Below are 23,817 nucleotides of genomic sequence, written 5' to 3' on the forward strand. Positions count from 1 at the left end.
TCTGAGGGTCATGTTTTGTGTTGGGTAGAGTAATTTATTTTTTTTTCTTGAGTTAATTAATAAATCTCCAATGTTAAGCCTTGTTTCGAAATTTCGTTCGGTTCTGAGCATTTGTATTTCTTAAGTTGTTGGCCCCGGAAAAATAAAACGCATACGTGAAACATTCGTCATCTTAATGTCTCCAAATCCATGGGCAATGACGGTCTTCATCCTTATTTATTACGAGAATCTGCAGCTGTTTTATGTGATCCTTTATGTAGGATAATGAATAAAACCTTTAAGAATGGTGATTTACCAGATGCTTGGAAAGAAGCTAATGTTAAAGCTTTGTATAAAAACAAGGGTGATAAATGTGATCCTTCAAATTATCGCCCTATCTCTCTAACTTCAATAACATGTAAAATATGTGAAAAAAAACTGTTCGTGACACCCTAATGCAACACATGAATATAAACAACCTTTTCTCGGATGATAAATTTGGCTTCAGAAACAAAAGGAATTGTATTCTTCAACTTCTGACTGTTTTAGAAGATTGGACTAAAGCTTTTTATGAAAGTTGTCAAGTAGACTCAATTTATTTGGACATTAAAAAAGCTTTTGATACTATACCTCACAATCGTTTACTTTTGAAGTTAAAGAACTATGGTATTGACAATCTCATACTGAATTGGATTCACAATTTTCTGACTAATAGGAGACAAAGGGTTTGTGTTGAAGATAGTTCTTCTACTTGGTCTAATATCACGTCAGGAGTTCCCCCAAGGTTCAGTCCTTGGTCCAGTTTTATTTATCATTTACATAAATGATTTACCTGAAGTTGTTCAGTCTACATGTAAGTTATTTGCTGATGATAGCAAATTATACAGGAAGATTGATCAGTTGTTACTTCAACAAGACTTACTACGTTTATGTGACTGGTCAGCGGACTGGCTGCTTCAATTTTCCATTCCAAAATGTAAATCAATGCAGATTGGTAACATCAAGCTTCCATATATCTACGAAATGAAAGACTCTAATAGTCAAAATATCTCTTTACCTAAAGTTGATAGTGAGAAGGATCTCGGCATCACATTCCAAGATAATCTTAAATTTGATCAACATGTCTTAAATACTGTAAATCGTACAAAGAAATTAACGGGTTTAATAAAGAGAAGTTTTTCCTGCATGACAATACCTATGTTCTTGACTGTCTACAAAAGTCTGATAAGATCAATTGTTGACTATGAATCTTCTGTTTATTTTCCATCTACAAAGAAAAACATTCAATTGATTGAAAATATTCAAAGAAGGGCAACTAGAATTATTCCATCATTGAAAGGTTTATCCTATGAACAAAGACTTGAAAGGCTTAATTTGCCAACATTTTTATATCGTAGACAACGATTTGACCTCATTCAAATTATAAAATAATTAATGTGTTTGATAATGTTGACCCGGATATTTTTTTGTGTTCAATGATAACTGTACACGTGGACATATATTCCAGCTATTTAAACCAAGTGTGAATAAAACACTAAGGAAAAATTCATTTCCTATTAGATGCATTGACCAGTGGAATAATTTAGATGAAAACATTGTTCTCAGTGAAAGTGTTTTGATATTTAAAACTTTACTCGACCGGAGCTGGCAGTCAAAGATTTAATACAAGTGACATTTACTGAAGTTATCTTGATAATACTGTATAGGAGGAGCTTACTAGCCATCTTGGCTTAAATGCTCAGAAGAAGGAGAAGGTAAAGGTAATGTAGAATTGGATAAATACCGTCCAAACACAAGGATTTAATGTATGTGTTTTGTATTGAATAAACATCATGAATCTGTTTTAAAATTTTATGCTATGATAGCGTCAAAGCACGTTTATTTCGTATTATAACGTCTGCAGAGTCCCTCGGAACTGTTGGAGCCCTCGCCACCAACCATTCCTCGGGACTCTGCAGACGTTATAACACGGAAAAACGTGCGTTAACCCTATATTAAAGACGAGAGAGAGTGGACTTCAATATTTTAGAGTTAAAATTAGTTAGATTTTATGTTACTCGTTATGTTACTTGTTGTCTTCATAATGGTCTGTGTGATGGAATTTTCTTATAGTTGTCACTTGGAACCGATGTGGTTGACTAACTTTAGATAAATGTTTAAATGAAAGGCAGTACCACTAACAGTATCACAAATGCATGTGTTCTTTTGTGTAAACTAGGTCAATCAGCGACTAGGTCATATCCAAGTTTAGTTTGGACAGCCATTCTGTAAATTGGCGTATAAATATAACTGTTTCCACTGGAAAGATCCATTATGCTGGTAACTCTCGATGGCCTGAAATTTGCACATGACCCTCTGCCTCACAATAGTGAACATTTGTGCCAAGTTAAAATGAAATCCCATTTTAATCTGACCTCAAAGTGTGACCGTGACCTTTGACTTAGTTCATGTGCGCGACACTCTCGTCTCTGGTGTATCAAGAAATACTGCAATCCTTCCATGCATGTAGAAGAAATGCTCCCAGCAAACTTGATATCGCTTGCCCATAATATGATGTTTTTCATATGTGCATATATATATATATATACTGAACCAAAAAAGAAACTTTCGCAAAGTATGTGCCAGTTGTTCAAGGGTACCACTTAAATGTACACACATATATGCATGTAGTAGCTTGTAAAACTCGTTTTGTTTGTAAAATCAGTCAGCTAATCACCGTATAAAAGCCAGATATGTTTATTCAACGTAAAAATCGAGTTTCAAAAGGATTGAAAAACTGTACTAACATAATTATCTACATTCAAACTTGGAGAAAGTTTCTTTTTTGTTTCAGTATATATGGTAAAAGTACTTTTTTCTGAAGTGGTTCTTGTTAACTAAAAAGGTTAACACTGTTGAAGAAGTATCCATCCTACCCTTACTTTCAATATAAATAGTTTTGTTACTGAAGAAAAAAAAGTTCAACAAAATCTCATTTCTTCCACTTTTATTATTATTGTTGTTGAATAAATAATTTCATGTTGTTAAAAGTCTATTTCACTCTTTGTTTTAGGACACTCATTTCTTCACCTCGCCAATATCGTCAATATCATCTTCATTTATCTGGAAATACAAATATAATACTAGTATTTTGTATGACATTATTTTGTATATAAAAAACAACTTTAGCTAAAATCATCAGTCCACCATGTATCAATCACTTTATGCTAAACTCTGTCAATCACTAATTTAAAGTAACTCCACTGAGATTCAAAAGCCTAAGAGATAAATTCAGAAATTTTCAAAGATCTAGGGCAGGGGACTTAAAATGAAAAATATGCAAAAAATAAAAAAGAAATATACTTGGAATTACATTGAAAAATGTTTTTGTGTGATTCTTTGCCAGATTTGAGAAAAATGTGTTAAAACACCTTTTTTTGCGGTGGGGTCATTCTGAACAATTAAAATGATAAAAAATTGCTTGGAACATAACTCAGCGTGTGAATGATATAAAACTGTGTACACAAAGTATTAGTCCAGGCCTTCATTGAATGGTTCACAAATACTGAAAAATTATTTCCAGTTCGGTCATGTCAAAAATCTCGGTGGAGTCCCTTTAAACTATGTTACATTAATCAGTAACCAATCACTGCATACTTGGAATTCATCAATCAAGTACATGTATCTATCACCACTAATACTAGTATCCTTCAATCATCAAACAATAGTGAACTATAAATGAGCCGCGTCGCGACATAACCAACATAGTGCGTTTGCAACCAGCATGGATCCAGACCAGCCTGCCCATCTACGCAGTCTGATCAGGATCTATGCTGTTCGCTTACAAGCCCTATAACAAGTAGAGTAACTGATAGCGAACAGCATGGATCCTGATCAGACTGCGCGGATGCGCAGGCTGGTCTGGATCCATGCTGGTTGCAAACGCATTATGTTGGTTTTGTCGTGACGCGGCTCAAATAGTCTTCATCAGTCAACAGGCATTATGTACAGACTATTCTATTCCATATATTAGGTTTAGCTATTCAGTTCCATATAAAGGATGTAGGTATTCAGTTCCATATATTGGTACAACAGAAAAGTCTTTCAATAGTCAGGTGTCCTAAGGTACATTATAGAAAGGAGCATACTGAATTTAATTGCACAGTAATGATAAAGGTCATGTCTTCAAAGTTTAATTGAGACAATTTTTCCCATTCAGCAAAGGAGCACAAGAGCTGTTGGAGAAGCACCTAACTCCCCTTTCCCAATACTGAATAGTAATATCATCAATAAGGAGATAATTTATAAGGAGATAATTCAAATTGACCTTCGATCCTACAAACATAAGGGCCATGATGGCCCTGAGGTCGCTCACCTGTATATAGGCCTCCCCCTCCCCCTGAGAGGGCCAATTTTAACCCAAGGGCTTTTATTTGAACAAACTGGGTAGACACCCATAAGAAGATGTTTCATGCTAAACATCTAAGCTCTAGCTCATTGGGTTTTTTCAAAGAAGATTTTTTAAGTTTTTACTATACACATATAGTTATAAACAATGACACCCCTGGGGCGGGCCAGTTTTGACCCCAGGGCTTTTATTTGAACAAACTTTGTAGACACTTACTAGAAGATGTTTCATGCTTAATATCTAAACTCTAGCTATTCAGGTTTTTTCACAGAAGAGTTTTAAGTTTTTGCAATACACATATAAGGAAAATCAATGACCCCCGGGGCGGGGCCAATTTTAACCCCAAGGCTTTTATTTGAACAAACTTGGTAGACACCCATTAGAACATGTTTCATGCTAAATATCTAAGCTCTAGCTCTTGGAGTTCTTTAAAAGAAGATTTTTTAAGTTTTTACTATATGCATATTGGGAAAATCAATGACCCTCTGGGGCAGGGCCAGTTTTGACCCCAGGGCTTTTGTTTGAACAAACTTGGTAGACACTCACTAGAAAATGTTTCATGCCAAATATCTAAGCTCTAGCTCTTAGGGTTTTTTAAAAGAAGATATTTAAAGTTTTTTAAGGTAACCACCAAAGGAACATTCCTGTGAAGTTTGGATGAAATTGGCTTAGTGGTTTAAGAGGAGATGTTATTTAAAGTAAAAGTTTACGGACGGACAGACGCCGGACGGAAGCCGGACGAAAAGCAATCACAAAAGCATGGCAAGCAGAACACATCAATATACATCCACATATAAATAAGTTTCTTGTCAGAACTGAATTTACTGACCATAAACAAAAACATAATCAAAAAAGTTTACAAAGGTCATTGAGAATCTGCTTTTTCTGAAACAAATGGAGCTCAAAACGAACTTTTATTGCATAATTACATAATTGTTACTTACAGATTTCCATTTTTCAGGTAGAATATCAAAAAGATCATCTTTCACATCACCTTGAATCACTATCTCATCCTCTGCCTGTATGTTTGAACCACATGCAAACTTGTTGGCAAAATATTTGCTTGCCTCTTTCAAGTCTATATCTGTGAATATAATCACAATATTAAATTCCAGAAATTTATAAATCCTGTGTGAGAGAAGTCGCCAAAAGGAAATAGGCAATAAAACATAAAAGAAAATGGAAAGTGCACATATCCTAGCTTCTGCTTCAGCAGTATTTAATAAATGTTACATAGTAAAATCTATTATTTGAAGCAAAAAATATAACAACATTGAGATGAAAAGACTTTACAACTGCCACACAGCACCTGTGTGTATGTATCAAAAATATTTTCTTTTAAAACATTGATTCATCCAGATAAAAAAAGTGTAAATTGTAAATTCCAATATCATTTTTTATTTCATTTTTTTTTTTTTTTTTTTTTTGAAAAAGTAATTTAGTAGAACTATACGGTTATAAAGAATGAGACCAACAGCAAGTTTTCACATGTATGGAAACAAATCAGTAAAAACTTTAGAATTCTTATTTCAAGTCTTGTTGCAATATACATATATGATATAGTATAAAAACAAAATCGGGCTTGGAACTTTGTTAATGCTCAATATTGTCTTATAAAAAATCAATTTTAAGATACTAAAAGATATGTCAGTTATTTAAATTTGGGGCTTAAATTTTCCCTTTGATAACATTTTCTTCCATACCATAATGTTTTAACTCCCCTTTATTAATTTAAATACGATAATAATTTGTCAAAGACATACAATCATACTGATATTTAAAATTGACAATTTGGTGTAGATGGACAATTTATTGCTGATACAGCTGTTATATTGTTATTTATAATGCTGCATGTTTGTAACGTTCATTTTCATTGGATAATCTTGGCATTTTTATTTTTTTATATACAAACAGTTGCTGCAAAATTTATTATATATATTTTAACAAGAACTGTCGGAGGACAGTAACACTCCACTATTCGAAAAGTTGTCACAAGTGTGTTTCATGGAGTATAATAATGCTTACCTATATGAATACATAAAATTGTCCGAAAAGGTACAATTTAAGGCTTGTTATTAAGATGTTTTATCAAGTTAATCACTGCTTTATTATTATGAATGCATAAAATTGTACCAAAAAAGGCACAAACCCTTCAGTAGTTATGGAAAAACCAGCTTACAAGCAAAAACTTTACCAAGAATTTCTAAGGCGAAAAGGTGCATAATTATGAAAAAAAATCAGAATTATGGGACTTGTGCCAATCATGTTTAATAATCACAGAGAACAAGTGTGTGAAGTTTAAATCCATTCCCTTTAGTAGTTATGTAGATACCAGCTTAAACGCAAAAACTTAACCAAAAATTTCAAAGTCGAAAAAGGGGCATAATTATGCAAAAAAAGCAAATCAGACTTATGGGACTTGTGCCAATTATGTAAGATAATCACATAGAACAAGTGTGTGAAGTTTTAATCCATTCCCTTCAGTAGTTATGGAGATACCAGCTTACACGCAAAAACTTAACCACAGGGACGCCGACACCGACAAATGGATGACTGCATTAGCTCGATTATTCTGCGAATAGTCAAGCTAAAAAGGAGAAAACAATAGTGTTGAATCATAATTTCACTATAAAATCTTTGACAGTTATATGGCTGTGTATAAACAGTTGTGTGCTATATACATGTTTATTATACTGCACGTTTGTAATGACGCTTTTCATTGGATAATTGTGACGTTTATATACCAACTGCTCTCAAATCATGAAGAAATCTTACTTGTAGATATAAAGACTTTTGAAAGGTTATATGGCAGTATATAAACGGTTGTTTGCAATATACATTGTATTTACAAGCAACCATTTATACAGGGCAATATAACGTGCCAAAAATCTTTATAACTAATAATATAACCGTTGTTTAACAGGCTGGGTTATACAATATATGAGCTTAATAGTTTATAATGACATAAACAAAAGAATCAATGTCAAACAAACCATAAGAAGCCAGTCCCATGACAATTGTCACCATTTTCTTCTTGCCACGTTTTGCAGTGCCAAGTTTAATGCCCTGGGGTTCAGACTTTTTCTTTGCCTTCACAGTCCCTTTACCACCTCTGGTCTGTCTCTTCTTTTTCTCTCCGTCATCTCCCTCACCACCTGCTTCCCCATCACCTGTAGGTAATTATATCTCATATCTCAAACAAGAACAATTATAACAAAGGAAGTACAGTTTTGTTTATCAACAAAATAAGAATACCAGTAACCAGTAACAATGTAAACTGTACCATGCTTAAAACATTGTCTTACACTTACGAAAAAAGTAGGGAACCTTATATCTACATGTACGATTAGTGACCTTATTCTTATCAGATCATAATTGTAGAGTTCAGTTGAACCAAATAATCATCATTCCCGAAGATACTTATTACAATTGATATAAACTTTATTATAAAGTGATTTCAAAGTTCTATCATACTTTCCTCATTCATACTGACTCCTACAAGTAAAACTTAAATGAAAATTATTGTCAGTCTTTTCAGGAGGAGCCATCATACCAGTATAGTAAAGTAAATATAAGTAAATATCCTATACATGTACATATAATATTAATTTTATGATAATTACTAAACTAAATAAAATGTATCTACCTTTACATGATACCAGTCTTTCAAATTCACCAGGTAGATGAGATTCCAACCATTTCTTACACTTTTCGTAATTTGGATAGAACTCACAATACTGAAAATAAATGTATCATTGAAAAACAACTTTGATATAAATGCCTACCTGTTTGAAGACTATAATCATTCTTTATTGCTTAAACCATCTATAAATATTGTAACAAATGTGAATTTATTCAGTTGATAACATAAATATATGGTCTGTTGAGTCATACAGATAACACTACACAAATCTGTCTGCTTAGGGAGATCATTGGATTTTGCTGGTACAATCCTTGATCAAGGTAAAAGTTCTCTGTGACAATTGATCTCTGACATTTAGTCTTATGGTTATTTGTATCTCACTGCTGATTGTGAAATCACATGGTATTTGTAGCCTGTACATGCAGTTAGCCTGTACATGCAGTTATCCAAGGAAACTGCTTAGGTGGACCCATTGCCAAATATTACAAAACATGTTGATTTTAGAAGTACTATAAAACCTGTTCGCTGAAGTATCTTTAGCTAGAAAAAAGGCAGTTAAAGTTTCAACAAGATATTAAATATCTTTTCCATGGAATGCTAATTGACTTTCTTATTTATTCCACTTGCACAAAATTAATTTATTATTTCCCTTTAGAATTACGATAATGACAACTGTTATATTGATAAAGGAAAGTTTCAAATGAAAAGTAGGATAAGTCAACATTCCTTAAAAAAAAAAACTTCCTGACTTCCACATACCAGTATTGTTTATGTACTTACTTCAATTGGCATACTGCATTCTGAAAAAAATGAAAAAGCAATGTTATTCAAGTTCATGGACATAATATTACATGAAGTGACATGTCTCATTTTTAAACGGCCTATAAATATACAGTGTATATCAAGTACCCACCTCTAAAGTATAAAAGTTCCATGGTTTGAGTACAAAATACTTACCTCTAAAGTACAATGTATACAAACATTGATTTGTTTCATTACTTTCTTTATATGCCAATTGATGAGTACCCAGTAAAATTTGCAAATAATATATTAAAGTATGGATATAGGAATAAAATAAACAAGAGCTGTCCGTAAGACAGCGCGCTCGACTTTTTTATTGCTTGCCAATAAAAAAAGTTTTTGCAGTAAAAGGCAATACAAGAATCTCTGTATTTTTAAAGTGAACAATGGCCATGAGCATTAAGATATTTAGTGAAGAATTATTTTACTGAATTGTGTGATACCCTTGAACACTGCAGCAAAGTTTGAAATGTTTAAGTCAAAAGAGGGCTGGTAAGAAAGAAAAAAAAACTTTTTTAGTGCTTGCCTATAATACAAAACATTGACAGTTAAGGGCCATAATTCAAATAAAATCTTTGACAGAATTACCTTCTCCTGGACATGTTTGGGAATCATGATTGTAAACAAGTATTCCAACTTTCAAATTAATATCTCAAACAGTTCAGTCAAAAAAGTGGACTGGTACTAAAACTTAACCAAGATTCTAAGTCGATAAAAGGCCTTAATTTTTAAAACAAATCCTTGACAGAGTTACCTTCTCTTGCGTACAGATGGGGGTAATGATGTGAAATAGCATTAAAAGTTTTCAAAGCAATATCTCAAAGGGTTAAGGCAATAAGTGGATTTTACCCATATTCAATGTATTTTCTAAGTCAAAAAGGGGCATAATTCTGTCAAAAACCTTGACAGAGTTATGTCCTCTTGTCTGTTGATGAAGGTCGTGATGGTAAACAAGTATGGTCAGTTTCAAAGCAATACTCAATGGTTTTGAAATAAAGTGAGGTGGTACAAAAAACTTAACCAAGCTCAATACACTTTCTAAGTCAAAAAAGGGCCATAATTCTGTCAAAAACCTTGACAGAGTTATGTACTCTTGTCTGTAGATGGAGGTTATGATGGTGAACAAGTATGGTAAGTTTCAAAGCCATACTTGTAATACTTCTGAAATAAAGTGGGGTGGTACGAAAAACTTAACCAAGGTGTGACGCCGACGCCGACGCCGACGCCGGGGCGAGTAGGATAGCTCCCCTTTTCATAGAAAAGTCGAGCTAATAAAAACTGTAGATAAGAATAGAAAAAATGTGTTATGAATTAAATAATTCTTTCAATTCAAAACCGATTTAAAAAGCCCTATGAGGGTCCTGGCTATGTTTCCTCATAGAACACCATTACTAGTTCATTCCAGGAAGTGGAACAGTGCTTCAAATAAACTTAAAGCTGTCATCACTATAGAGCTTTATTTTATATTAAGTTTATTAAACTAAACTAATTGTACAAAGTATTATAGCTAAAAGGATAAATACCTCCACAATACTGAACTTTGAAAGGGTAGTTAACACCAGCAGTAGGTCCAGAATAACTAAAGAACTCCCTTTGTGCTGCAGCAAGAGGTTGAGTTGCTTCAGCCATTATATGTGCTGGTCTGAAAATAGTTAACATAAATGTACTTTTTTTCACATTTACTTTTTTATTTCAGCTGAGTTTAGATAATACAAAGTAAGTGGCTAGCCGTACATGAGTCACATACAGCTAGCCAGGAAACACTGTATTAAAATACTCATTTAAAGACATAAAATTGCATATGCCATTTCGACTTTCATACGGGGAAGCCCAGCTATTGACTACACATGTATATTTTAAAGAAAATCAAATAAAAAACAATTAAAAATATATAGAATTCTTTACCTATCAATGAAAATTTCAGTGCCAGTTCTAATTATTTACAATGTACTTCAATGATAATAGGCGGGGTATTCCAATAACAGAAGTTGAGAACAAATCTCAACTTTAAGGATAATACGGGGAAGTCAAAGACCAGGCCCGCGAAGCTATAGACTACACGTGTATATTTAAAAGAAAATCAAATAAAAAGAAATTAAAAAATATATAGAATTCTATACCTATCAATGAAATTTTCAGTGTCAGTTCTAGTCGGGCGCCGCCATTTACAATGCAACTCAATGATAATAGGCGAGGTATTCCGATAACGGAACAAATCTCAACTTTTGGATAAATAATAAACGTCGAATGTTCCGAGTGAAAACGGAAGCGTTGCATGTAATACCAAATGACACCTTTAAAACGGAAAGAATGAAAGGAATTTTTAACAACTTCCCCGTGCATAGGCTTTGTCTAATTTCATATTAATAATCGTCAAGTGTTCCTAGTGAAAATTGAAGCAGTGCTTGAAATACAGGATGACACCTTTAAAACAGAAAAATGAAAGGAATTTTTAACAAGTTTCCCGCTCATAGGCTTTGCTTAATTTCATATTATAATTTTAAAAAGTGCCATATGGCTAGGCAAAATTATACAGTGTGTCCCGGCTAGCCGTCCATGACTTTTTCTATGTGACTCATGAGGGGCCTGTACAGCTAACCACTTCCTAAATCAAAATAGAGTGAACTTATTAGCCTTGTCAAAGAGACATCAAGATATATTTTTTTTGAACAGGTGATGTCATTTGCCAAGCCCTACCACAAACTGATTTTTTCTACATTGACATGGACACTGCCCAATTAGAAGTTGTTGGGAGTAATAACTGGCAATGAAAATTGAAAGGAAGATAGGGGCCCGTTGTACCTGATTTTCTTATTTTTACCATTTAAATCAATTTAAACTAGCAACAGTGTTGCCGATAACTTTTCAATGTCGCGAAAAATGGTGTCAAACAGGAAAAACAAATAAAATTATTATTTAAAAATACAATTCTCTAAAATTATTGGAAAAAAAAGACTATTTGACAAAGGATAAAAACAAAAAAAAATTACCTTTGTGATGTTAATTGATTAGTAGAATGGAAATTATATATTCTGTCAACATTAAAACTAGTTTTTACAAGATATTTTTTCTCCCGACACCGTATTCAGCGAGCTACTAATAGACGGCCACCGGTCTCCGGTCGCCAAATCCGTCGAAGACGGTTTTATTCCGTACGAATAGGTGTTTTTTATTTTATATAATTTTGAAGTGACAAATTGTCACTCCTTTTTTGTTGGTCATATTGTAATATAAATATTTATTTATTTATTTAGATATTTATTTATTTATTTATTTAATAAATATTTATTTATTTATTTATTTATTTATTTATTTATTTTATTTATTTATTTATTTATTTATTTATTTATTTATTTATTTATTTATTTATTTATTTATTTATTTATTTTATTTATTTATTTATTTATTTATTCATTTATTTATTTTATTTATTTTATTTATTTATTTATTTATTTATTTTATTTATTTATTTATTTATTTATTTATTTATTTTATTTATTTATTTATTTTATTTTATTTTATTTATTTATTTATTTATTTATTTATTTATTTATTTATTTATTTATTTTTATTTATTTATTTATTTATTTATTTATTTATTTATTTATTTATTTGTTTATTTATTTATTTATTTACGTGATAAAAATAAGATATCAAACATGAGCCATGTATCTTTAATTTTCAACTATCTATATGGTAGACATCAAACAGTAGGTGTATAGATACAGCTAGCCTCGTTGTTATCATACTAAAAGTATTATCATCGTTATCATCATATACTCCTATTATATTACTGTACTGTATTAGTCAGCCAAGGTCTTACACATGTATCGCATGTAAAGCTATATCGCTATTTCACTTGTGCTCGCTTTTTAATGCACGAATTTTGAAAGCACGTGCAACGAAACCGTTAGTGAATGTATTATACATTAGTAAACGCGCGGACATATCCGATGCATTGAGTGAAGTCATTGTAAAATCTTGGATAACTTAATGAGCAGCTCTTACAAGAAATAATGGAATAAGTGAGGTTTTTATATAAAATTTGTATCACCATGGTAACACTAAGTGCGATTCTTCAAGCTCCGATTCAGGCGGTGTTGAGGCCGTCAATGTGGTTACCGTTTATCCGTTCGTTGCACAGTCACACTGAAACGTACGTTGCTTCTTTTCTATTTAATTTTTTTGAATAATCATCAACAATCTTATACCATCATCATCATTATCCTTAATATGGTAACCATTGTCTGCTTCATCATCATCTACTTCTTCATCACCACCATTACCAACATGATCTTCATTATCATCATCATTAGGTTCAGCATTATCTTCATTCACTCGTTCATACATACTTTATATACTCACTGATATGCCCTGCCAGTGTATTTTATTTATTCTAAAGCTATTTATGTTTAAAACGACTTAACCAAAGTACAGAAGTACATATGGACTGGCTATCTGTTGCTTTATGTTTCGCTCACCAAGTTTCGGAACTTTGCATTAAATGACATTATTGCTGACGAACCAAGGGACTTCCGTTGACTTCAAACCACTAAGACTTGCCTCTCACCGGCGTGGGTTCGAGTCCTGCAAGATTCGTTGGATCATTTCGCGGGGGGGGGGGCGGTTTCCAGCTAGCTTACGGAACGTCGTAGGTTCTACTCAGATGCCCGTCCGCACTGAGGGGCACCAAAGTTCTAAGATCTTCATCCACCAGTAAAAGTGAATAGCCAGTCGCCTTATACTATGTCGGTGTACGCCAGTTTAAATGTTGAAACAATTAAATTATTTTTTTGCAAAATAAAATGTGCATTGATTGATTGATTAATTGATTAATTAATTGGTTTATTTATTTATTTATTTATTTATTTATTTATTTATTTATTTATTTATTTTACTTTCCACATGGAGAAAACCCTCTTTTTGTATGCATATGTATTTAAGTTTGCGTTTTTTTTTCTTCAGCTGGAGTATAGATTGTACAAAGACAGAGTTCATTTCTTCAATATTGACGGCGGTACATACTGTCATGGAGCAGGAAGATAATAAGGAATTCTGGGATATCCACAAGGTAGTCTAACTTTTTTTCTGGGTTGGAAATTACAGGCACCAACTTTGCTTTTTATAAATCTCTACATATCTTTGCAATAAATTAGTTAGACTTACATGTATTTATATTAGCCCGATTTGGATGAAGGCTTGAAGCTTATATCCTCGATTTCCGCTCCCCAGACGCAACTGGTACTTGTTTCATATGAGAAAACAATGTTTCCTTGTGGTTAGAATACCCAGGGTATAATTTGGGTGGATCTGTATCTACTGTCCCTATGAAGACGTCTTCCCAGATTGTTTTTCCTCTTTCTTTTCTTAAATTTCTTCGACTGTTTTCACAGTAGCGAAAATCTTTGAGATACATTACTGCAATACACACACCAATTTGGAAGAGACGATGTAATTTTTTTAAAGCTTGATCTTTTTTATTTTAGGTTGAGAAAGATGGAACGTTTATCCGAATATTCGCGTTTACTCGTGCAGAATGGCTTGATGTCATGGAGATATCTTACAAAGATGGTCATTATGAAGTAAATATAACATTATAAAATGTTGTATAAATATTTGAATGTATTAACATTTTCAAAATGCTTCATAAACCAAGTTTCCAAAGTTTACCAATGTTAAAGTCGTTGTAAAGCGGCGTCGAGGAGCATGCACGCATCCGTGTCATTGTCATTCAGATTTTAATCCTTTTTTAACGCATATGCTACATTGTAGATATAACATACACAATGAAGGATAAGAGCTGTAGCTATATTCTATACGCTTATCCTCCACAAAATAACTAAGCCTAAGACAAACACTTTGAAAATACACGACAAAGATACACTTCATTAAAAAAACACAATGATCAAAACCTTCGAGATTTAAATTAAATACATGTAAATGATTTAATATGCAATCCTTTATATTACAGGCGCATTCGTTTTCATCAGGTGTTGTTCCTCTTATTGTTCCCTTCGCTTTTATTTGTAACCTGGTAAGTAAATTTCATATTCTGTAACAGTTTGTAGATATCGATGAAGTTCATGGCAAATTGCTGATGATTTGTCAGTTTAATTCAATAAAAAATCGGCATATTCTGTAAAGTTACCATTTCATCTATTAGGTGTTTTGTCCTGAATTTATAAAGCACAAGAGATACATTAAGTGATATTTGCCGTTCAAAATTACACCATGTGTATTTAAAGTTGCTATTCTGCACTTGCAATATAAGAAGCGTCAGCCTCTACTATAAATTGAGATTTGTTGCAAGTCATAAATAGCCAAAGCTAGCCAAACAAAAATGCTTCAAGAGAACCATTTAACACTTAACTAACTGAAAGAGAAGGTGATTAGTAATTTCTACCAGTTTAGTTCAAGTTTGAGTGAATAAAAAGATATGTTGTTGTTAGACTCTAATGATAGCTGATGAAGAAGATCTGAAACTTTCGTCAATTTGATCAACTTTTGAATTGTAACAAATATTTACCATTTCAGGCATTATTTTATACACCCTTCCTGGACACAGGTTTGAACAAGGAACGATTAAAACGTTTAAGAGATGCGTTGTCAGTAAATGTGACAGTTGTTTAGTGAAATGTTTCTTTTAGTAAAAACTTAACCTTTGATTTTTGTTATAATTCTGATATACATGTATTTGTTTGATAACTGTATAAATTTAACCGTTTAATGTGTTACGTTTTTGTATGAATGAATCATGAGCATTGCAAGGCCATAGACTTTAGTGGTATGACCAGAACTATACTAGCGACGGGAGACATGACGTGTCCCTTAATAAATTGAGGCAGATAATTCTGCGAACATTTAACTATGTTTGGAACTACATTTCAACGCTTGGCTTTTGGTTTATATCTACTGGCAATTGGAAGCAGGAACATTCTCACTTCTTATATATTTTCTAAACTTCTCTGAGAAATAATTATGGTCCTTACTGTGTTGGAAGTGCGGACGGACCCTTTTTGTATATGACGGATTTAAATTACTATCAGAGCAGGCAAATATGCAAAAGGCAGAACAATTTATAGAAAACCTTAACTAGGAATATAAGAAAATGTAATTGTTTCTTCATTCTAACGTCTAGGTTTTTTGTTTGTTTGTTTCATTTTACGCCTTTTCCCAACAGTATTTCAGTCATATACCTAACCATCGTTCCTGGATCCTCCGTGCTAAACTACCAAAGCATCTCCCGGGGATCGAACCCACGCCAGAGAGGTAACTGGATTAAAAGTCATCGACTCTAACCCCTCGACCACAGAGGCGGTCGACTTCTAAGAATAGATTCAGGAAAAAATAGATTCAGGAAAACCATAAGGCTAATAAAATGTTTTATAAATATTTTTATTATTATGTATTTAAGTCATAATTTATTGAAATACACATAATGAATCATGCGTGAAGCTATATACAGTGCATGGTCATTAAACAATTCACATATCCACCGACTGACCAAAATTATTTATATAATTGAAAAAAATATAACTCCTTGTACATGCAATTAGTTATCTATAATTGAACTCTCTTCCATAACCAATTATAAAATACTTTAATTAAATAACCCTGGCAAAACAACGAGAAATTGTCTTCATTAAGACTAGTCCTGTCTAACTGGACTGATGTAATTTGCATATTCGCGCAAGACTTGTATATAAAGTTAAATTATGAATCTTTGTGAATCTTCATATAGCAAATAATATTTCCAAACAAGGACTTGGTAGCGCTTGGCTATTCTTAAATCTTGACAGTAATAAAGAATTCCAGCGGAGATAATTCAATTAAAATACATGCTTTTAATAGACAGTAAAACATACAATTATGTTCCCAATGACATCTGTAAGGTTTCAAGTACGGTTTCTGAAGTTTTTTAAAGCAAATCCAAGCTACAATTATGAGTCTTGAATAGTCACGATTCAAAGACAAGTAAGTGTGGAGACATACCATGTTTGCAGGAATTTTATCAGGATTTTTTTAAGTTTACAAATGGCCATAATTCAATCAAGATCCACGATAGATCTGAGTTGTGAGTCTTTTATATATAGTGACCATATAGTGACCTACAACTATGATTTATAGCTTCCAAGTGAATAACTACATTTGTTGTGAAAATAAGTAAATTCACGCTAGAGTTGTACCCAAATATTCGTCGAATAGCCCTAAATCAAAATTATTAAAACATCATTCAATATGGAAACTGAAAAAGAAAATAATTTGTTTTTAATGTTTGGGCTTTCCCTTTCTCTTTTATTTCAATGAAGTAAAAAAAATAATAATAAAGTTCAATGAAGCAATAAAATGGTGTTGTGTAATTATGGCGCACATGTAAGTATAAGTGAAAAAATTTGAATCAAAAGATTTTTAATCATCTCTTAAAACAAAAGAAGCGTTTGAAATTTAAATAATCTACATAACAAAAATAGGCTACATTAATCAAGCCGAATCTAAATAATGGTTAAAATAACAAAATGAGACAAAAAAATTTAAGCAAGCACTGGCAACTTGAACACAATCGTAACAGGGTATTCATCCATGCTTCATGTTTCCAAGTTCGAGCGGACAATGGCCAATGACAGTACAATGTATAATCATAGACAATTATACGTGTTGATCGTAATAGTTTAAAATATCACAACGCAAGATAATATATTTAATTGTCAAATACCAGGTTTCATACAAATTTAATATTTATATGACAAGATATACCCACTGTAGTCACACAGAATAACAAAAACGACCGATATAATTTCAAATATTGGTTAACCATTCGCGTTGCAATAATGATGAAACATAGTATCTATACTCCATTCTTTATGACCGTATGCCTCTAAATAGGTGTATTAAATTAAATCTAAAATGAGTTATCTTAAACGAACTGCTTACTATCCCTTAATCACTAAAGTGTCTATACCACGTCACTATATGTGCTCTGCGTGGGGCAGAAGACGTTTCAAGTAGCGTACATTCTTCTATAACTTTGTAAAAATTTCATTGTGTTTATGGCCACTCATTTTACAAAACAAAAGACTGCCCCCTCCCACCCACACCATGAAATATTCTATGTATTGGTTACTAACTAGAATTTGTTCTATATAAATAATTAAATATTTATAGAAGAAAATACACTGCTACTTATTTGTTTTCTGCATATTTTCTTTGCATCTTTTTAAATATCAGAATAAGCATACCCAAAACACATGTTAACCAACATTTAAAATGATATCGGTCTATTGTGAACATAGAATTAGACAAAATAAGTAAATATACATCATTAATAAGTATGTACAACCAGATTGATAATAAATAACCTTGACTAGTAACATATATTTCAAGAGATAGTGCAATTTTCCGCAGCTTGATCCGATTCAGATTTATCTTCTTTTTCTGGAGCATTTTTGTCGTCGTTTTCCGGTTTAAAGACTTCACCAGTATCGACCGAGGTTTCCATATCAGGTGTACCTGAATCGACAGGGGAATCAGAATCGAGACTTTCCTTTCCGGATTGATATTCGCTGTCTGACACCGACGTCAAACTAACGGGTGACGTCAAACCAACAGGTGTCTTAACAATGGACGCCTTGTTGGTGGAAGTATCAGTAAGTCCGTGTCCAGTTTCCAGTGAATTTGGTCTCTCTTTGCCATCATCGACAACATCCGTCTTCATTGTTAAACCTTTAGTTTTAGTTTCATTTGTAATTAGCAAGTCTTTATTAGCAGCCTTATACTCCTCATTGATGTACTGTTCACATTTGGTTGCTTCTTTCTTTAATTTATCCCAAAGCTTTGCTTTGTCTTTGTCAGACAATTCAGTGATAGAGGAAAACATACCAGGCTTGACATCAAATGGAGATTTCAAGTTTGAGTCTACTATACCATCATAATATCCGCTGTCTCTAAATCCAGGAACATCTTGTATGTCTTGATGTACGTGGAAAAACTCGCCGTCATTGCCGAATACCTTTTCTGACTCACTGACCAATTCTGTAATATAGTTAAAATCATGTAGTTTATCCGACTAGACAGCAACAGAAAAGAAAACAATGAAAAACGCTATTCAGTTTGTCAACTGTACATATATAGGCCTATTTTCATCAAGTTCCGTATGACCGGCGTGTGAACCAAATCTGTGTTTCTGAAGCATTTAATTAATATATTAAACTGTTTTTAGCTGCCCAGCAGTCCTTTTTAAAAGCTGGAGCAGAAGGGTAGTCAAGTCACGAGTTGACAAGAAACTCGCCAGGTCCACTTCCATTCATTTTTTTTCCATTCAATACTAAACTTTACTCTTCTTTTTTTTGCGATAAATTTCAAAGAATACCTGAAGTGACTGTGTCTACAGTTTTCACCCAGTCTTCAACTTTGGCTTTAGGATCAATGGGCTCGGCACCAGAGGCAGCGACTTTCTGTACAGAAAGACCAGGGCATGGCGGGTGGAACTCTACAATTCATGGAAATTTATTTGTCAATGTACATACTCCTGTTACTGCTATATAGTTTGCAAGCCCATTCATATACGATCTAATGCAGTTTGTAGCAATAATTAGGTTGAAGCGGATCTATCAGTACCTAAAGATACATTGCAATTTAAATATTTAAAATCCAAGCCTTATCATCACTGAACAAGTTTATTTATGTTATTTACCATTTACATTTTGAAATACATGTACAACATAATTATAATAATCGTACATTCGTTAATGAAAGATCTATATCACTTGTTTGCATTCTTAATTAACTTCGCGTATCGAAAACATAAATGAAAGTCATTTACAACAAAAATGTGAGTAATATTAAGAATATAGATATAAGATTATTAATATGAAATTTCTCTCCTAAACCTTTTTTCCTTTTAGATCTAAGCGCTGCATCCACGGCTTTTATTGCAATCTATGCCAAGCTTTCTCCTACAGAATTCATGTGTTGGAATTTCCATTGCTTTGGTTTTTTTACTGCATGTTTATAGTTTGAAAGTTTATATCATATCAAACTATTATATTTTAACAGCAAACAGTATATACATGAAGCCTAGTCAGAATGTACGGGCTGTCCACTGGAACCTTTATTCACCGGGTGGCATAGCTGGTCTTATTAATACATTTGTGGAGTCTTGCAGGGCAAAAAGTTAATATTCTCGGAAGATACGAAAATTCTGTAGCCTTTTTATCTAGTGAAATGTTAAATGAGATGATTTGAAATAATATCGTGCAAAGTAAACAATTTAAAGCACATACAAAAATACACAGAAAATAATATACAACAAACATTCGGGAAACAACAAAATGGCTCTGAAAGTTCATGGAACTGCAGAAACATTATCAGAAAATGTTATTCGTGGATTGGACACACATTATCGTGCATTTCAATGTTAAATATATTCCGGGAGTATATTTCTGGATCATTAGAATCATGACATGGACCATAAAATCAAATCAAAACATTATTTACACACATTATCCATTATGGGTATGACCTATTCAAAATGTTGCAAACTTTGTCCTTTTTTGTAAAAAATAATCTTGAAGATTTAACTACGTATTTATTATTTCTCATGCTAATTAAAAAGGATCACCATTAATATGAAGCGAGGACTTTCATTATCAGGCCAGATTTTATCATTAATATTATATGGAAGCCTTTTGTATGTTTGTAGGGTTGACAGTAACATATTTTGCTGTATATCATCAATGGTGTCACACCAAACTCACATGACCATTGTCTTCCATAGCTTTTTTTTCAAAATATGCAAATATATCTTATGCTGGGACATGTTATATTATGTTCCATCTTAATGTCACAAAGCATTTCAATGACTGATTCCAAAGAAGCAGCTTCAGTTTGTGACTGGTTCCAGTCAATATAGCTACAATAACATAATTCAAGACAGATCCTTCTATCATTCATTTGTAGCTATAGTAAAACACAATAAAAACATTGCATTGATGATTCTGTAATACTCGAGGTGCAAGTAAAATCTATAGGTCAAAGGAAGAATAAGAAGAAAATGATCTATGTTACTGGAAGCTTTTAATATTATATAACAATGATTTAACAAAATGAAATATACACCACTTAATTAATAACATTATACTATCTTTACATGCTGTATTACTGTTTTATAATGAACAAGGAACATCGCAATGCGATGCAACCAGGTTTTCAGCAAAATATTTCACAGAAGCTTTGTCATGAAGGGGCATTTGTTTTTAATTGAACTTTTAGGAGGAATTATGGCTTTTTTAATATTCCTCAAACAAAAATGATTGAGAAATTTTATGTTGTCTATTCGCCTTTTTTCCCCAAATGTTTTAGAAAGGTAAACAGTACTTTATTTTTGCTTAATTTTTGCATTTTTGCGTCTCTTGTCATTTTCTTTTGTCAACAATATTGGCGTGTGGTGTTTTGTGCGATATCAAGAAAAGTATGTTCACAATTTTAAAAAAATACTTGAATGATGTCTTGGAAGAAACATGGGAATTTAGTGAGCGCCAGGGCACTTGATGACAAAGCTTCTGTGAAAGTTTGGTCAAAATCCATTGAGAAATGTAGGAGAAGTTGCGCACTGTAGAAATTGTTCACTATATATTCTGTATAAGGAAAAAATATACAAAGGGCCATAATTCGGTCAAATAATATCCAATCACAAAACCCCGACAATATGTGCCAGGCACTTGATAACAAAGCTTCTAAGAAAGTTTGGTCAAAATCCGTTGAGAAATGTAGGAGGAGTTGAGCACAGAAGAAATTGTTCTCTATATATTCTGTATAAGGAAAAAATTTACAAAGGGCCATAATTCGGTCAAATATTATCCAATCACAAAACCCCAACAATATGTGCCAGGCACTAGATAACAAAGCTTCTGTGAAAGTTTGGTCAAAATCCGTTGAGAAATGTAGGAGGAGTTGCGCACAGAAGAAATTGTTCACTATATATTCTATTATAAGGAAAAAAAACAAAGGGCCATAATTAGGTCAAATATATACCAATTGCAAAACCCTGGCAATATGTGTCAGGGCACTTGATGACAAAGCTTCTGAGAAAGTTTTGGTCAAAATCCGTTGAGATATGTAGGAGGAGTTGCGCACAGAAGAAATTGTTCACTATATATTTTATATAAGGAAAAAAAACAAAGGGCCATAATTAGGTCAAATATTATCTAATCGCAAAACCCCGACAATATGCGCCAGGGCACTTGATGACAAAGCTTCTGTGAAAGTTTGGTCAAAATCCGTTGAGAAATGTAGGAGGAGTTGCGCACAGAAGAAATTTTTACGCCCGCCATAAGGAAAAAAAACAAAGGGCCATAATTAGGTCAAATATATACCAATTGCAAAACCCTGGCAATATGTGTCAGGGCAACTTGATGACAAAGCTTTCTGAGAAGTTTGGTCAAAATCCGTTGAGAAATGTAGGAGGAGTTGCGCACAGAAGAAAATGTTCACTATATATTTTATATAAGGAAAAAAAACAAAGGGCCATAATTAGGTCAAATATTATCTAATCGCAAAACCCCGACAATATGCGCCAGGGCACTTTGATGACAAAGCTTCTGTGAAAGTTTGGTCAAAATCCGTTGAGAAATGTAGGAGGAGTTGCGCACAGAAGAAATTGTTTACGCCCGCCCGCCCGTCCGCCCGCCCGCCGCCGACATACCTCAATCTAATAACCAGTTTTTTCCTTCGGAAAACCTGGTTAATAAATGTTGTAGTTACTAAATCTTTTATAACAATGATCTGTATTCCCATATATACAGGATTCACAACCTCAAGTATATTACAATACAAGATGAATCCACATTGAAACAGTCTAATACATTTATACTGGTACCCAGTCTAATATCCTGATACCCAATCTAATCAGTTTAATATTCTGGTACCATGTCTAGTATCTCAGTACCACGTCTAATAATTTGAATAATATTCAAGCACCCAGACTAATATTTTAATAACCAGTCCAACATTTATACCCTGGTACCTAGTCTAACATTTTGGTACCCAATCTAATATCTCAGTAAGTAGAGTTACATATTGGTTCCCAGACTAATATTTTGGTCCCCAGACTAATGCTCTGCGAAAAAACTAAATTTTGTTAATAAGCACAATATCAAAATATATTGCAGTATCCATGGCTTTGTTTGTTTGGTTTTACGGCGCAACAACACATATAGATCATATGGCACCAAAACAGAAAAAAAAGTTCATTTACAAACTTCAATGCATCATCAGGGGTCAAAACAACCTCACCTCCCAGAGCTAAAAGATGCATAGGCTCCAGTTATTGGAACCCATTTAGTTGCTTCTTACATTCACACAGGGATAAATGGTGACTGCAATTCATATGCTTTAACCATTGAAGGCAACCCCTCAGCCACAAGGGGCAATATCCATGGCAATACTAATATTACTGTTAAATAGTTAAAGAAATAGCAGTCATATCTGTTTATCATATAGCAAAGAAGCTAAACTTGTTGCTGCTTAACTCAAAAGTACACAAACAAGCCTTTAAAATGGAGCAATAAGTCCTTCAATTAACATTTTAAAAAGAATTTCAACACATAGCTAAATAAATCTTTACTCTCATATCATCCATCTAGATTATCAAAAACACAAATCACATAACGTATGTTAGCACTGTCGACTAAGCTTTTACTGTTTAAAATAATTTGCAAATAGTTTTTTCTCCCATATGACCCTAAGTATCATTCTTTCATTTATCAACAAGAGCCATGTCAACATGGCCATATCCCCCGCCGAATGTGTTTGCTCATTGGAAAAATGTATATGTAGTAGAGCAGAATAATTCCATTTTAAGAGGTCTTTTGATAATGAAAACTGATGGCTATAGTGATTACAGATTTGAAACCTATGTGAATACTGATGGCTGAAAATAACAAAGGGCAATAACTGAAAAATAATGCAGGGTAGGTTATCATTCTTGTGTGCTGCATCCCTCCACAGTAAA

General features: G+C 33.0%; 3 protein-coding genes across 4 annotated transcripts in view; 1 reads left to right on the forward strand and 2 right to left on the reverse strand.

Moving 5' to 3' along the window:
* The window catches only part of LOC132721371 (density-regulated protein homolog), a 28,840-nt gene extending 16,881 nt beyond the window's left edge, over window positions 1–11,959 (reverse strand). The window contains exons 1-7 of one of the 2 annotated variants that reach the window (XM_060705663.1): window positions 11,801–11,959; window positions 10,334–10,452; window positions 8,790–8,809; window positions 8,013–8,103; window positions 7,360–7,536; window positions 5,311–5,450; window positions 2,951–3,081 (exon numbers count right to left, since the gene is read on the reverse strand). In XM_060705663.1, coding sequence (XP_060561646.1) covers window positions 3,037–3,081; window positions 5,311–5,450; window positions 7,360–7,536; window positions 8,013–8,103; window positions 8,790–8,809; window positions 10,334–10,439 — 579 coding nt within the window. In that variant the 5' untranslated portion in view covers window positions 10,440–10,452; window positions 11,801–11,959 and the 3' untranslated portion in view covers window positions 2,951–3,036. Of the gene's footprint in view, window positions 1–2,950; window positions 3,082–5,310; window positions 5,451–7,359; window positions 7,537–8,012; window positions 8,104–8,789; window positions 8,810–10,333; window positions 10,453–11,800 lie in introns of those variants that run through there. The other variant, XM_060705664.1, reaches the window with a different exon arrangement.
* Window positions 11,960–12,606: 647 nt separating this feature from the next.
* Window positions 12,607–15,537, forward strand: LOC132721372 (uncharacterized). The gene is made up of 5 exons (XM_060705665.1): window positions 12,607–12,966; window positions 13,776–13,881; window positions 14,297–14,392; window positions 14,782–14,844; window positions 15,345–15,537. Exons 1-5 carry the CDS (start codon window positions 12,866–12,868, stop codon window positions 15,438–15,440), a joined length of 462 nt encoding a protein of 153 aa, XP_060561648.1. The 5' UTR covers window positions 12,607–12,865; the 3' UTR covers window positions 15,441–15,537.
* Window positions 15,538–16,186: 649 nt separating this feature from the next.
* Window positions 16,187–23,817, reverse strand: part of LOC132721374 (CAP-Gly domain-containing linker protein 1-like) — an 85,093-nt gene continuing 77,462 nt past the window's right edge. The window contains exons 28-29 of the mRNA XM_060705666.1: window positions 19,177–19,296; window positions 16,187–18,839 (exon numbers count right to left, since the gene is read on the reverse strand). Of these exons, the coding sequence (XP_060561649.1) occupies window positions 18,187–18,839; window positions 19,177–19,296 (773 nt within the window). The 3' untranslated portion in view covers window positions 16,187–18,186. The remainder of the gene's footprint in view (window positions 18,840–19,176; window positions 19,297–23,817) is intronic.

Source organism: Ruditapes philippinarum, unplaced genomic scaffold (genome assembly GCF_026571515.1).
Source record: "Ruditapes philippinarum isolate M1 unplaced genomic scaffold, ASM2657151v2 ctg197_1_1_1_1, whole genome shotgun sequence".
Lineage (NCBI taxonomy): Eukaryota > Metazoa > Mollusca > Bivalvia > Venerida > Veneridae > Ruditapes > Ruditapes philippinarum.